The 17,121-nt window shown below is 39.7% G+C and overlaps 1 protein-coding gene across 8 annotated transcripts in view; it reads left to right on the top strand.

The window, feature by feature from the left end:
- Nucleotides 1–17,121, top strand: part of PARD3B (par-3 family cell polarity regulator beta) — a 645,413-nt gene that overhangs the window by 400,431 nt on the left and 227,861 nt on the right. For all 8 annotated transcript variants that reach the window (XM_039494273.1, XM_039494274.1, XM_039494277.1 and 5 more), the window contains one exon: nucleotides 11,814–11,858. In XM_039494273.1, the coding sequence (XP_039350207.1) occupies nucleotides 11,814–11,858 (45 nt within the window). The remainder of the gene's footprint in view (nucleotides 1–11,813; nucleotides 11,859–17,121) is intronic.

Here is a 17,121-nt window from a genome sequence, read left to right as displayed (position 1 = left end):
ATGCTGTATCATAGCCTTGTTATGTACCAGTGTTCTCTTTGTGCAGTTTACTTACAGCAAAACCCAGGTACAAGTTAATTGAAATAGCAAAGAAACTGGGACACTGACATCAGTCATCCACAGAAAGTTGCAGACACTTACTAAAATGTGAATATCAGTAATAATAGTTTGGATTTCTGTGCAGTCGTTCTATTAAAGTATGTTGTGTACTTACCATTAGCTTTTATTGCACACACAGAAGTACGTCTGCAAGATAGGCTATATGTAGAAAAATTCAGCTCAGTTACACAAGGGAGACATCTTCCAGGTATCAACAATAGTCTACTTCAGCTGTTTTTTGTTGTTTGTTCACGTGCCCATTGCAGCTACATAGTTGTCACTGCAGTTGCCCAGGTGTCACTGATTAGACCTGTAATTGGAAATTAGTAAACACTTCTATTGGTGACACAAGAAAGAGCAGAGCCCAGCTCATTACCTCTCATTTGGTTTCCACTGTGGGGCTAACAAGTTTATGAAATAGTAAAAACCTTTTTGTCTCTAAAATGAGCTGATATCTACACAAGGATCAATTCTGTTGAGTAAGAATATGCCGTTATTATATACTCACTTTTCTGAGTAGAATCATGCTTGAAACTACCGTTGTTTTCCTTTCTCTTCTACTTTTTTTTGTAGGTCTGAAAACCTTTGTGGAAAACTAGTCTGTTTTCCAATTGTGGCAATACAAATTAAGTTAAATCATTACTAATACCTTTAATCACTGAGACTTAATAGCAGGAAATAAGAGGGAGTGATCAAATAATATAAGGGACTTAATATACAGCATCACTTTGTCATTTTCAGTCTCCTCTGTACAGTTGAGGGAGCTGCACGTATGAAGGTAAAGCTAGAGATTACTTAGCAGTAGCTACTCGTCTTTTACTGTATTGCTGTCTCCTAATTTCTGTCTCCATCGCTGTTTGTACACAAGGGCAGGAACTAAGGGGGTTGGACCCTGGTACCTGTTTTTGTTGATGCAGTCTCTGTAATGCACATGCGATGAATCATGTGGTCTGACTCAAGGTTAATAATGACTCTGAGGTGCATGTGGTATAGCATTTGACTTCAAAAATGAGGATCTATGGAGCCTATATATTTGGAGAAGCCCCCAGTTACTTGTAGGGTACCTAGTTTCCACTGGAATACCCTAGCAGTGATTAAAGTGTTTATTGTTGGAAATACTAATTAAATTTTACATCCTTGGAAGTCTGAGAAAAATCTACATAGCAAGTGTGCTGATACTGTTTTTCAGGGAGGGGAGTGAAAGTGTGTCTGGCTCAGGGCCCTAGCCTCCATTATTGTAGAGTAAAAGTCAAGGGATCTCTCAAACCTTTTATTGCCACCACTATAGCGGCAGGATACAGAGGGTTTCCAAGCCCCCAGCAGATCCTAATGACATTCTGCCTGATTCTGTGGTGACTGAGCCAGAATACCTCCAGGAGCATAGGGGGAGCTTACATGAGAGCAACGCTACCATTTGAAAGGTGTGGTATATGTTTCCTTCCCTCCTCTGCTCTGATTTGAGTCCAACAGTTAGTGCAGGAGGAGGGTGACAGCATGACCTTTCCCCTTTTGTGGAGTCTGTTGCTCCTTGTGGAACCGCTCCTTGTGCTGTAGGTGTGCACACATTTGGTATGAGTGATGCCCCTTGCTCTGTTGTGCAAGGAGGAGGAGGGCTCCTTATGTCTTGCTTCCAGACACCGCTGCAAGGCCAGCCAAAATCTGATCCTGATGCTTGCGCAATTAGATTTAGGTTATTGACCAAATTTAGACCTGTGCATCATGTACCTTTATAAACCTAAACCCCAGCACAACAAATTGAAAAGTGTAGAAATGAAAATATGTTGTATCTTCCTTTTCACAAATAAGTCAGACACTTATCTCAAAAGATAATGGCAGATGAGAAAGGAGAGGCAGCAATCAGTTCATTGAAAAAATGATTTTCCCTCTCCTTTAACCACATTCTATACATGCACATTTCCCCACACAGTTGTATAGAAAATAACTACCATAATAACTCACCAACATCCATTTACACTAGCTTTTTTCCCCCTCAACTGTATTTTTTTCCCAAAAGTAATAATATATGGCAACATGGATTTTTTTTGTTGCTGCTGTTGACCTGGAGGGTGAAAATGAGTGTGCTTTAAAAGAAAAAGGAGTGTTTTATTGTTTGCTTATAAACCCCTTTGATTTCCATAAATTGTTACGCACAGGAATAACTTAGGCTTTGCATAAATATACTGTAAAAACTACATCCATGGGAACTGTATGCAAAACATGAAAGTGTCGTTTCCTTTTACCTGCAGCCACATGAAATTGAAGGATATTAGTGTATAGCAATTTTGTTGTATATCAATTCACGCAAAATACTCTGTAGACTTAGATATTTAAAGATATCATTTTTATGTGCAACACAACACCCATGACTAGTATCCTGTGGTGCTGCTCAGAACACCTTTCTACAACAAGCAAACCTCAGTTGGTTAGGCTGCATGACCTGGAAAAACAGGGAGGTTTTTCACCTGTTTTTAAATTTGGGGTGAAAATTAGCTGTTATAACATCATTAGGCATATTCATAGAGTTCCTTAACCTTGTGGCATGATTAGTGGAGACACTAGCCAACTCCATTTATGTATTGTGGGATAATTATTAAATTATATGCTAAAATACAGGGTATGGGATGTTCTGCAAGGAGGCAAACATTTAGCTAAATAATCATTTCTTTGACAATGAAGGATTTTGTAGGTTACAGATGAGACTTTTCAAGTCATCTCTAAAACACTGGCTTCTCACAATTTTGAGAAGGGTATGGGAAATAGTATCTTTATGAGTTACCTTATTGGATTGCTCTGAACTGGATGATGCTTTGGGAGACTGAGATAGAAGTCCGAGATCCCAGGAAGTAACTAAGCTAGGGGCAGACAGAGTGGTAGTGGAGATAATTATTTCTCAAATGGAGGAATGTCTTGGTTGGATGAAAAGATACTTAGGGGAAGATCTGTGCTGACTGTTACGGAGACCAAATAGAAGAAAGTGACTCTGTGTTGGTGAATAAGTCACTGCAGAATATAAATCAGACGTGTTTGGGTTGCGAGCAAGTTTAAAACCTAGTCAAGTTCCTTAGAGCATGAATTAAGAGATTGAAGGCATGCTGGAGGATCACCGCTTTCTAATATACTTTCTTAAAGTTGTACCCAAATTCTTATTAATTTGCCAAATCAGCCATTGGAGGGCAGGACTTTTTTTAAAATAAAAGTCAGACTCTCCTTTCAGCTAATATGGGGCTAAGCAAAATTATAATACATAATTGGCTGTCTGGGGGACAAAGTATTAACCAGCATCTCAAAATGCATCCAGCTCACATCAAAAGTAACTTTTTAATGCTGTAAAATGTTCTGAGGGCAGATTACAGTGTGAAATATTAGAAATGGATGCTACTGTGTTCTCAAAAATTAGGAAAACATTTGAATGCCTTCGTATATTTCTAATTAGAGAATGAACCCCAATCTGTTGTAAAATTTGGAGTTACTTGATTTAGACAATTCAAATATTAGAACAAATTAATTATATGCATGTATTGGTGTTGTGAACATGAAGGGACTGGTGGTAATCAAGTTTAAATTTTAGATCAGTTTTAAGATAATTGCATTATAAACCTTATTCCCCTCCCAGTGGCTCTAACTTATAAATGAGAGATTTGATTATGAACTTTTGGATTAACTCTGGGAGCCTAGGAGAAGTGATAATGACATAGTGTAGGTTTATAGTCAAGCTAGATCAGTATTAATGTTGTACTGTGTTTCATTAGAAAGATTCATCTGCTTCGGTAGAGGTTAGAGAGAATTAGAAAAGGCGACTGTAGCCTTCATAATGTTGATGGGTTGATATTGCCAATGGTATGTCAAACTATAGCAGCCTGTGCCAAAGGTTTGAGCTCCCTAAGGGCTGCAATATCTGAATTAGCAGGGTGACAACCACTAAAAGAAATATCATTAGGTCTGGAGACTGTAGGAGCACACTGGGAGCAATAGCAGTGACCACAATAACATTCACAAGTTATCAATCTTCCCTTTATTAAAAACCATATACACAGATAATCAATGTTTTAGATACATAAATGAAGATGGAGGATTACCATAAAATGTCCAGCATCAATGTTTTCAGACATGCATCCCCAATGGTACCACTGAGATGGGTGGATCTCTCATCGGGTGGTCATCTGTGGAAGGTCTCCTGATGGATTTTTCTTCCCTATTGATGCTGAGGGAACCCTTTTATTCTGTTACTCACACCTGTAATCCTTATGCAGATGCATGATAGTTCCAACCCTTTCCCTTATCAGGACTTCCACACCCCATAAATTCCACACCCCGCTTTCCATTGCCTATATTTTGAGTTCCCCATGTCCTCATTAACATTTACATAATAAGTTCCCATGGTAACTTGCAGTCATTGCAGAATTTCCCATGATGTTACCATCGGGCAACTTGCAGTAATGACGGGCCTGAGGTTGCATATTTTCCTGAACGTCACCCATTAACACATCTTTCATGATAATCTTGCAACTTTACCAGTACAGCGTTACCCTTGGGTCAGCTAGTTATGTCAACTTCTTTCAGGCCTAAGGCCTGATGTGGCTAAGCTGAAATTTGACAGGTCTCACTTTACAGTCTTACCTTACTTGTGTACCTAACACACTCTTACCAATAATATATGCATATCAATCCTATACCCCTATAATATTATCCTACATTTTCCTACACGATTACCTACCTACAACATAAATCTATTCCTCACGCATTGATTAAATAGGAATTAACCCCAACAATAGAAAACAATTAAATGATTATATAAGGTATTTAGCTACACAACAAAGGTGTGAAATAAGGGGGATGGCCTCAGTTGACAGTGTAACACTGAAGAATGAAGTTGATGTGCCACTAAAAGAAAAAGAAGAATTTGGCGACTGTGATGGTACAATGATGCTGTATGCTGCCAAATAAAAAGCTTTAATTTAAAAATAGAAATGTGGTCCCTGTGTACTGTACAGCACAGAGTGTATATAGTCAGTTCTTTAGTAGTAATCGTTGGTGCAAATAGAGGCTTGTGCCAAAGTGTGGGATGTATTGAATCTACAATGTCAGGGAAGCTCTTGGAACATAACTGAATGAAGTTGTCAAGTTAATTACAATCTTTCTTAAAAAACAGTTTAGAGCAAAGTAGTAAAGATGAGAAAAAGAATCTGAGAAGCCTTTCAGATCCTTGATGCTTCAGGCTCTAAGTAGCTCACATTGGACACCCAAATATTAAGGCACTTTGGAAAATAATGCCCTTTGTTACTACTTAAAAGCCATACTTTATCCTCCGTCTTTGTGCAAACCTCCCATTAGTCTTCATGCTGAAGGGTGTGGAGTGTCTGTAACTCCCATTAAAGTGAGCAGAGCTAGCCAGTGCTCAGCATCTCTCAGGATCGGGCCCATTGTTATCAGTAGGGGAGAATGGTTATGGACTGCGGATAATTTATGTCTCTCACTTTGTAGACCTGGCCCATGATCACAATTCAAAATGTAATATGGCCCTTGCCTACTTTAGAGCATCACTAGAAACAGAAAATTCTTGAGGAAAAGAGGTATGAAATACGACTGATTAGGGAACTGATCTGAGTTTTCAGCTTGTATCCTACTATGTAACAGTAAACCATCCTCCCCAGTACAGAGGGGATAAAAGTCCCCAGCACTTCTAAAATGTAGTAGAGGGATTCCAAAAAATAAATGAAATAGCTAGCAAAACATTCAAAGTGATAGTTGAAAGCCAAAATTTGACACAATCCCTGTGAGTAATTTACTCCCACATCTAGATTGGGAGCCACTGCACCAAAAAAAAAAAGCTGCAAGAGAGTCATGTCATTGGCATGATCATTGACTAAAATTAATTGATAGTGCTATGTCTTTATTATGCTGAAAGGGCTGTGTAAGGATAACATCCATCTGGAAAGCCAGTGACCGATTTGTTGCCTTGTATTACTGTAATATGTTTAGATCAGAAAAAGTAATTTATTTAGATTCTAAAAAGCTTGTAAGCCGCGTTTGTGTATGTAACTAGGGAGTAAGGTCCTTGCTAATGAATTTGCTTATTATAAAAAGTTTTGTGTTAGGCTTTCTCAAACACAGAATGTTGTTTGAGGAATTAGTTTTCCAGGAAATTCCTTGATGTTTTATTGGTTTTTTTTTATTTTTATAATCAGAAATGCAAAACTGCTCTTCAAAAGCATGTCATTTTGTTCACAAGAAGTATGGTACTGTAGCCTTTACACATTTTTAAAGGGTTTTTTTAAATAGGTATCAGTCCGTGTGCAAAAACCATGATGTAAATTAAAGAGGCACTGTAAGTTAAAATAGTAATACCCTGCTTTTGGTAAAGAAGAACAACTTGATTTTTTTGTACAGAACAGCTTTATATTAGCTTGAGAAAAGAAAGCTATGGTGCTGAAACTGATCGGCAAAAAAGGAGGAACATTGATTATCACTATTGGCAGATGCATTGATTTTGATTTTCTAAATAACTGTTTGAAATTAATTTACTGGCCATTAAGGAAAGTGTTATTGTATCCAGAGAAGCAAAACTCTTATGACCCTATTTAGAATATGCGCTGCATGCTACTCCACTGAAAAGAAAAACATTGATGTAAAACACATAACTTGGTTGCCTTGCGCGTGGCATGGAGAGGCCAATCAAAAACTGAATAGAAGGGAGTAGACAAGCATTTTTACCATCATGGCTACTTCTACTTATACTAAACATTACATCATGTTCTAGAGTGCTGCTGTATTTCAAGCATTTCAACATGAAATATTGGAAATCTTAACATAATTGCATATTCATGTTACAGAGTTTTTCCACCCCTTGACATAGTGTTGGCATTGTAAAAAGAGTAATGCTAGCTGTGAGTGTTTAACTGGAGAGATTTCTGCTTGTTAGCAATATGCCATCTTCTGTCATCAGAGGATGATCATATGGGTCTTGCAAAGTCCCCAGATCTGTACATTTGTATTAAGTGGTTATAGTCCTTACTAGTCACTTACATTTCAATGAGCATTGCAGGTGCTGGCTGCAAACAAGTGGCTGGTTTCACCAGTTATAATTAGGGCTAGGATTTTGTCACGGAATCTGTGACTTCCAGAAACCTCTGTGACTTGAGCCCACGGTGCCTGGGAGCTGCAGGGTCCCCACACTTCAGGTGGTGGCCGGGAACTGGGGGGGGCCCAAGCTCCCAGCCACTGCAGGAGCTAGGGGTGCCCTGGAGCTCAGAGCCACTGCAGGCAGCTCGGGTGCCCCGCAGCTCCCAGCTGCTGCGGGTGGTGGGCATTCCCCGGGAGCTCCCAGCCCCCAAGGGCAGAAGGGCCCCCGGGAGCTCCAGGCTGCCGCAGGTGACGGGAATGCCTCAAAGCTCAGAGCTGCCACGGGCGGCTGGGGTGCCCCAGAGCTTGGAGCCACAGGTGGTGAGGAGACCCTGCAGCTCTGAGCTGGGGCCCCTGGAGTGGTATGGGGACCCCGTAGCTTCCCAGTTTGTCATGCATATTTTTAGTAAAAGTTGCGGATAGGTCACGGGCTTTCTTGAATTTTTCTTTATTGCCTGTGACCTGTCTGTGACTTTTACTAAAAATATGCGTGACAAAATCTTAGCCTTAGTTATAATATATTTCTTGAGATGTGCAGATAACTGACAAATGAATAATGCATATTATGAAAATAATCGTTACATTATATAGATGTATCCTACAATGATCCAAATGTATGTCTCATTTTTTTAATTCAGCAACAGAAAGTATCATCTTTGTGCCAAAAAAATAAAAATTCTGCGCCTAAAAAATAAAAATTCTGCACACAATATTTTAAAATGCTGCAAACTTTAATTGTCAAAATAACACTACGTAATCACACCAGTTTCAATTATTTTGGTAATTTATTTCAAAATACCTGTCAGCAAGTATGTCTGTAACAACACAGACATACGCAAACATTTCCCAAGGAATAGAGAGTTAAAGAAACCCCTATGACAACCCAGTCCCTGTTTCTCTGCCCCCCTCCCATCCCCCCAGAGCCCAGCTGGGGCGGGTAGACACCCACAATCCCTCCCCCACAAGATCCCAGACATGGTCTTCCCTCTCCCCCCAGCCAATACACCCAACCCCTCCTCTCCCACCCCAGAGCCCAGACGTGGGGCCCCCCTTGCCCAGATACCCACATCCCCTCCCCCTCAGAGCCCAGACACCCACTCTTTGTCCCCCAGAGCCCAGCTGTGCCCCCCCCCCAGCCCAGACACCTGCCCCCCTTCCCCACCCAGAGCCCAGGGATCTAGAGGGAGAAACAGCCTGATGCTGGGTCCAGGGCTTGTGTGGAGTTTGCGGTGCACCACCGTCTCCTTCCCTCAGGGCGTGCTGGGAACTGCAGCTGCCATGAACCCTCTCCCTCCCTCTGGCAGTGTCTTCTAGTTGCGAGCTGGGCTCTGCTGGGTCCAGAGGCCCCTAATGGCTGCCAGGAGAACTGCAGCCCATTTCTGTGGGGGAAAGAAAATTCTGCACGCACAATGTTAATTTCTGCAAAATTCTGCATTGCGCAGTGGTGCAGAATTCCCTCAGAAGTAATACATCTTTATACTGCTCATTTCCATTTGTTTGTTTGCTCCCCATTCCTTACTTCCTGGTCCCAGAAATAAATAGTTTTTTTGTAGTTTATCACATTTAACTTTCTTACATTAAAAACATATATATGTATATATAGCATTCTCATTAGGGAAAGTTAGAGTTGAATTTTTGTTCTGTGAAGTTTTTCTGTATGCACTGGTGTCTTGAGATGCTCAGAACATTCTCAGGCATTTTTCACTTGGGCTGAAACTTTCCATGGTTAGTCTTTATTATGATTTCAGAGGTAATTTCTTCTCTAAATGTTTCTTCAAAAATAGTCCAGCCATTATTGAATTAGTAGTGATTTCGAGAGAGGGTTTTCCCTCCCCCAACTTAAAAAAAAAAATCAGATGCCTTTCTGCAGAGATACTCCAACAGTGGCTGAAATTTAAAAATAAAACTTTCCGTGTGGCTAGGTCTTGCTGAGGAAAAAAGAACACAAGTGAAAAATGAATGTTGTCATTATTGTACAGGACTCAGCTTATTAATGTTTTTTTATCTTTCTTAGATGTGAGGCATTATGATGGAATACACCCCTTTATTCACACCCTGCACACTATTGTAATAATCTTTTTACAATATATGCCTTGTGAGATATCATTTGGAAAGTCATAACTTGCTGATCAGTAGTATCATGGTAAAGTGCCTGTTTATAACATTATATGTAAAGTTATGAACATAAGCTGAAATCATGACTGAAGTGTGTTTCCCAGTGAAGTCTGGGGAATGTTTAAACCACTTTCTCAAAGACAAAGGGCAAGCTGATGTATTTTTTGTAAGATTTTCCAGTTTATAATCATTTCACTCTTCCTCTTTCCCTCCAATATTAAAATCTAATTTTTAATATGTGAAGCCAGTATGTAAGGTATGCTTGAGTTAAATGGGTTTATCCCTTTTAATAATATAAACCTCTCTCAGGCAAATCCAATCATCAACAGAGTTTAAAAAAAAAATCTATGAATCTTGGTATCTTTTTTTTTATAGTTACCATGTACTGTAATACAACCTGCTTCAGGTAATTACCATATATTATAGCGGTTGCCATTAGTGACTGCTATAATTAAGGTTGCAAATCAGTTTCCATTATAATCCCTTGTTTTCACACAATCATAACTTGTCAAAACATTAACCTTTGGGACTGAAGTTTTCCATGCTTACTTCCAGCTTGAAGGTAGATATTTTGGGAGGCACAGTTTGAAATATCATGCAGGAAACTCATTTCCAGTCTTTTTGAGTTCTGAGGGCTGTTTAGCTGGGTAGTGAAATGTGTGTGTCTCTCTGTCATCTCTTCCAGAGACCATATGCCCTAAAGAATGAGCATAGGCCGTGGAGCCCACACCTCTTTTTGTGTTCCCTTCCCACTTCGGCCTGGCCTCAACAATACTTTGCACTTATACAGACATTGACAAAGATTACTAGGGCCTGGCTTCCCTACCACTTATTTTCAGCAAAACGTATGTTGCTCACTCAGGGGTGTGAAAAAAACCACCTCTGCGCAACCTAAGTTACACTGACAAAAGCGATGGTGTGTACAGCACTTTGTCGGTGGGAGAGCTTCTCTCACTGACATTGCTACTGCTGTTTGTTGGGGGCGGTTAAATTATGTCGACAGGAGAGCTCTCTCCCATCCACATAAAGGGGTTACGTCATGAGCGATCTTACAGCTGTGCCGCTGTAAGCTCTCTAGTGGAGACATAGTCCCAGTCATTTTTCATAAGTCTCTCCCCATAAAGTCGTCCAAATTAAATTGTCTGTTTTACTGATGTGGAATGTGGGCGGTGTGTATTGAGAGTGTGGGGGACAGAGTGGTCTAGTGACTTCATCATGGGCCTGTGCATCAGGCGTCCTGGATTCTAATGCTGAATCTGACGCTGACTTTGGGCAAGACGCTTTACCAGTCTGTTCCTTTGTTTCCCATTTGTAAAACTGGGATGATATTTACCTACGTTTTAGATCTCCATTGAGACTTAAACATCAAGCCAGGTCTGATGGCTACATACAATACTGGAAATTATTGTACAGTAGTTGCTGTTCAATTTTGTCATTTACCTACATTTACCACACAGTGGTATCTAAGATTCTACAGCTTTTCCACATAGCGAGAATAGGAAGTTTCTCTTGTATTACAAGTCTTTCTGTGGTCTTTCCTGCAACTGTGGGTAAACATTGACTTTTTAATGGTGGTCACTACAGGGAAGGTTGTATAATAAATTCCAGTTTGTATTATATTTTGTATGGCTTGACAATTTGTTATGCTGTAAAGGGAGACCAGGCATAAGTTCAAAGAGGTGGCTAGGCAGGAAGAGTTAAGGATAAGCTATCAGCCTTAATGCTCATTTCTCTGCTAGATTCATGAGCCTTAACATTACATTAGCACTTGTTCTTTTGCATAAAATTCTTTTTTTAAAAAGGTGATTGTTTTTTCCACACAAGCTTCTGGGGGAATGTTTTAATTAGTTTCATGAGTGTTTGATAATAAACTGAAGTATACTTACTATGCAAAATTACAGTTTTTGTTAAGTTTAGAAATAGTTCTCCACAATTTATTCTGTGTGCAGACTGATAAGGCTATTTAGATCCATGCTTTGCAAGATGATGTAGACTGTAAAGGTATGAGTAATAAACCAGTTTTTTTCATAACATAAAAAAGCACAGATCCTACAAAGGGATCTGCTTCCAGGAGACCTGATGCCTGCACAGAATCCATTGACTTCAGTGGGACTTCATGCAGATGTGAGGGTCCCCAGTTGTGGATTCTTTTCCAGGATTGTGGCCTCTGACCTGAAAATGTTACAATTCTCCAAAGTCCTATGATTTTTCGGGCAAAATATGGTATTTACAAAATCAGTTGCCCTGTCCACAACTGAATTTCAAATGTAGAAATGCTTCCATTGAATTTAACACACTTTAGATCAGGTGCTAGATCTGAGGTATCCCAGGTGGATGAGAGGGGAAAAAAGCCTTTATGCAAATCATTACAAACTAAAAAATTAGTATATCATGTGTCTGAAATGATTTGACATTATTTCAAAGACTACTAGTTTTAAAGGAATTCCTGATCTCTGTCTCTCTCTCTTTGTCTCCTCCAGTGGCAGATGAAAGCCAGGTTAGTTCATTGGCTGGACACAAACAAGGTAAGAACTTTCTTTTACCTTACTTCACCTACCCTTCCCTCAAAAAAGAGCGAGTCTGTGAGCAACAGCTGGATCTCGCTTATAGCAACTGTGGTGGCTGAAAGGTTTGCAAATTAATGCATAACTTCACTTCCACAGTGATAAATTAAGGCTTACTTATTGCTTGGCAGTGTATGTAGTTCCATACATAGGCTGGGCTCATTTGCAGGAAAAGCAATAACGGTTTCTTTAAAAATATATCTATTGAACACTGAGCAGAGTGTGAGTTAAAATAAGTAAAGGACAAAACCTGTAACCTTTTCATGTGCCAATGTAGGCACTTAGACAGTGTAAATTGTGAACAATATAAATGTCTCATTCTCTTTGTCCTCCTGGAAGAATTTCAGTTTTCCACTCTCACAATCTGAAATATTGAAGATAGACAGCCCTACCGAAGCTTTCACTATTGTTTTTTTATTCCCATTTATTCATCTGCAGAAGTTGTTCTTTCAGTGACACTATACTAACAAAAGGATCTGCTTTTTTCTTAAACTGCTTAAGATCTATCTTTGTTAGCAATGAAGGTTTATATCCAGCAGTATTACTATAAAGTCTTGTAATAACAAGTCTGTGAAACAAGTTGCAGTACTGTACAAGATGCAGTTGCTTTATTATAGTAACAAGCTTTGTGGATGGGGGGGAGTGGTAGATGTGGTGTATCTTGACTTTAGTAAGGCTTTTGATATTGTCGCTCATGACCTTCTCATAAACAAACTAGGGAAATGCAATGTAGATGGAGCTACTATAAGGTGGGTTCATAACTGGTTGGAAAATCGTTCCCAGAGTAGTTATCTGAGGTTCACAGTCAAGCTGGAAGGGCATATCAAGTGGGACCCTGCAGGGATCAGTTTTGGGTCCAGTTCTCTTCAGTATCTTCATCAGAGAGTTAGATAATTGCATAGAGAGTACACTTATAAAGTTTGCGGATGATACCAAACTGGGAGGGGTTGAAAGTGGTTTGGAGGATAGGATTAAAATTCAAAATGATCTGGACAAACTGGAGAAATGGTCTGAAGTAAATAGATGAAATTCAATAAGGACAAATGCAGTATACTCCACTTAAGAAGGAACAGTCAATTGCACACACAAAATGGGAAATGACTGCGTAGGAAGGAGTACTGCAGAAAGGGATCTGGGGGGTCATAGTGAATCACAAGCTAAATATGAGTCAACAGTGTAACACTGTGGCAAAAAAAGCAAACATCATTCTGGGATGTATTAACAGGAACCGTTGTAAGCAAGACACGAGAAGTAATTCTTCCGCTCTACTCCACGCTGATTAGGCCTCAACTGGAGTATTGTGTCCAGTTTTGTGTCCAGTTTTGGGTGCAACATTTCAGAAGAGATGTGAACAAATAGGAGAAAGTCCAGAAATGAGCAACAAAAATTATTAGAGGCCTAGAAAACATGACCTATGAGGAAAGATTGAAAAAATTGCATTTGTTTAGTCTGGAGAAGACTTAGAGGGAACATAAGTTTTCAAGTACATAAAATGCTGTTACAAGGAGGAGGAAGAAAAATTGTTCTCCTTAACCTCTGAGGATAGGACAAGAAGCAATGGGCTTAAATTGCACCAAGGGTGGTTGAGTTTGGACATTAGGAAAAACTTCCTAACTGTCAGAGTGATTAAGCACTGAAATAAATTGCCTATGGAGGTTGTGGAATCTCCAACATTGGAGATTTTTAAGAGCAGGTGTCAAGGTTTCCTCCCCCACTCTGAACTTTAGGGTACAGATGTGGGGACCTGCATGGACCCTTCTAAGCTTAATTCCTAGCTTAGATCTGGTAACGCTGCCACCAGCCAGAATTCCAGTGTCTGGCACACTTTCTGTCCCCCCAAAACCTTCCCTGGGGAACACAGATCCAAACCCCTTGGATCTTAAAACAAGGAGAAATTAACCATCCCCCCCTCACACCCAATCCCCTTGGATCTTAAAACAAAGAAAAATCAATCAGGTTCTTAAAAAAGAAAGCTTTTAATTAAAGGAAGAAAAGGTAAAAATTATCTCTGTAAAATCAGGATGGAAAATGCTTACAGGGTACTTAGATTCATATAGCCCAGAGGGAAACCCCCTCTAGCCTCAGGTTCAAAGTTACAGCAAACAGAGGTAAAAATCCTTCCAGCAAAAAGAAACATTTACAGGTTGAGAAAACCAAAATAAGACTAACACGCTTTGCCTGGCGAGTTACTTACAAGTTTGAAACATGAGAGACTGATTCAGAAAGATTTGGAGAGCCTGGATGGATGTTCCGTCCCTCTCAGTCCCGAGAGTGAACGAACCCAAAACAAAGAACACAAACAAAGAACTCCCTCCTCCAAGATTTGAAAGTATCTTGTCCCCCTGTTGGTCCTCTAGTCAGGTGTCAGCCAGGTTTACTGAGCTTCTTAACCCTTTACAGGTAAAAGAGACATTAACCCTTAACTATCTGTTTATGACAGCAGGTTAGACAAACACCTGCCAGGGATAGTCTAGATAATACTTAGTCCTTCCATGAGTGTAGGGGACTGGACTAGAAGACCTCTCAAGATCCCTTCCATGAGTGTAGGGGACTGGACTAGAAGACCTCTCAAGATCCCTTCCAGTCCTACGATTCTATGATTAATTTTCAAGTATGCATCCCAAAGGATTGTGATTTTTAGGATAGCCATTAAACAATGATGCAAAAACTCATGTGACTTTGGAGACATGGAAACAGGGTTTCTAGAAATTTCATGTTATCCACTGATGAACTTTTACCTAGAATAGATAACCACGAAATTCAGTGCTGTTCCTTACTACATGTTTTGATGCTGTATTTTTACATCAGTTTGTAAGATCTGAAACAAATTCACCTTTCTATTTAATTTGACAAAGTTTAATTTTTCATAAGTCTGTTGTTTTCCTAGTACAAGTATATATCTAATCATTTTTGACCATTAGAGCAGTGGTTCTAGTATTTACAAAAAAAAAGAATTTCTTTAGTGTCAATAAAATTCTTTCAATGTCTAACCCTGAAAAAAGTAGCAAATGAAAATTCAAGGCTCTAGGGAGAAATGTTTTTATGAAATGTCCATCACAGACCAACATTTGCTCTACTTATTAGGTACAGTAACAGCTATGAGCCTGGTTTGTCACTTATTGTCTCTCTGATCTGGCACAAGAAATGCTTGTGCCTGTGTTCCATATCTTCTCACATGTGTGGACAGCTCCAGCTTTGCTTTCTGATAGAAGAACTAAACAAAGAAAACTACTACTTTTCTCATGACATGCCTTTCTCTGCATGGAACATCCACTGATTTCCTGATTCAGTTCTCAAAGAGTTACTGTACAGATTTCCTTACAACCACTTTTGTTTCAAAAACCTGGATTCAAAGACCAGTCAATAACAAGATTTCTACATATTTATGGTGTACCTGGCCTATACAGCCTTACATGTCTGCTGTAGCTTGTTATTATACAGCTGTCTTTTTAGGCATTCCATACTTGAAGACCATTTCCTTAACTTAGGGTAAGTGCCCTTTAAATTCTTCCTCTGGCTTCCTCCTCTCATCTGTGTACCTCAAATATTCTTTCTGAAACTGGAGGATCAGCTCATATGTCCTGTTCCTACAGCTGAGGAGGGACATTTTGTTTCAACTGCCCCTCCTTTGGGTATGAAAAAGCTTCGTACTCATCAGATAGAAAGGTCTTTGGGTGTGCCCCTTTTCTCCAGTCAGGAGAAGGTTCACAAATATTGCAACATCATTCAGTTTGCCAAGGATAAACAGAGGGTCTTCCTATCAACGAACACTGGAACAGAGCCTGTTGAGATCATAAATTGTTGGCAGTCAGTTGCTAAAAGGTGCTAAAACCTAGAATATCAGGTTCCTAAGCAGCACTTCCAATTTTCTTTACACACCTTTCTCCAGATTTCTCTATAGATGACCTAATGAAAGATGCAGCAGTCCCAAGTCTTTTATTGTTTGGGGGTATTTTTAGACATTTTGGCCAATTTTAGAGTGACAAGAGCAACTGCTATCCTTTGAATTTGTCTGACCTCAACATGGAAAGCAACTCTGTCAGCAGAGGATTGAAAAGCACTTTTTCCTGTGGATAACCAGCATCTAGTATTGCCTAAACCACTTTTCAAAAAACCAACCAAACAAAAAGCAACAGACTCCTCCTTTCAGCTTCTTAAGCACCTTCCTGCATTGGCCCCTGCAAATAGTCATATTTAAAATTAGCTCAAGAGCATGGAGTTATTTTCCTACTGTTCCTGTTTGCCTGACATATTCTGTCACTTTAGACTATTGGGTCTTAAAGGTTGAAAGACCAGGGCTATCCTTTCCTGTTTCATCTTCCATCACATACCCTTCCTAGGTTTCCCATTTCTGCTTCAGGGAGCAAAACAGCCTATTAGTTTTCTCATTGCAAAAAGGAGAGATTCCACCTTATCCTAGACTTCAGGAAATTAAACATATTTCTCTAGTGAATTAATTATCACATACTGACAATCAATGCAATTATCCCTTCTCTCCTTCAGCATGACTAGTTCTATGAGATGTGTGGTTCAATAACTCTTGAAGGAAAAATCCTTCTGGTATTTAGTGGATGGAAAACGCTTCCATCCTTTAGTCTAGTTACAGTGTGGAGGGTATTTACTAGTTACTGTGCAGAAGTGATAGCACATTTTGGTCTCCTAGGTCTATCTCTGCCTAAGCAAATGTTTTTTCAGAGCTATGACCCAAGGCAAGGCATTAGAAGCATGTGTAGCTATAGCCTCCTATTTCTGTTTCCTGGTATATTTTACCCACAAAAAGTAGTCTCTTTTAATTCTCTAATGAAAATATGTGATTTTAGAAACATCCCTGGATTTCCCCAGGACTGAAGCATTCCTATTGGAAGATGTGTCCCTGCAGGTGCCTCTATTTCACTTGCATGCACCACAAACAACAAGAGTGTGACTATATGTTCTGGTTATTGTGGCATTATGCACCTTCATTGTGCACGTGGCCTGTCTGAGAATGAGGCTACTGCAAAACCTACTTACGTTCTTAGAACTGCAGATGTTTTCTGCAGAAAATTCTGCTCATTGCAGTGGAAAGAGACGAATCCCTGAATTAGTGTGTTGACATGTCCCATTTAGCCTGCCCTGGAAAGAACCTGGAACCTCAAAATTCCTTCAGGAAGGCAGGAGTGTTTTCTTATCTCCACCTCCCCTTGCGTTTAGCATAGTAAACTTTTTCATTCCTTAAATCTCAGTG

The sequence above is a fragment of the Mauremys reevesii genome, linkage group 11 (assembly GCF_016161935.1).
Source record: "Mauremys reevesii isolate NIE-2019 linkage group 11, ASM1616193v1, whole genome shotgun sequence".
NCBI classification, from domain to species: Eukaryota; Metazoa; Chordata; order Testudines; family Geoemydidae; genus Mauremys; species Mauremys reevesii.
The sequence above is the reverse complement of the archived record's forward strand: the minus strand, read 5'-3'. Positions and strand labels throughout refer to the sequence as shown.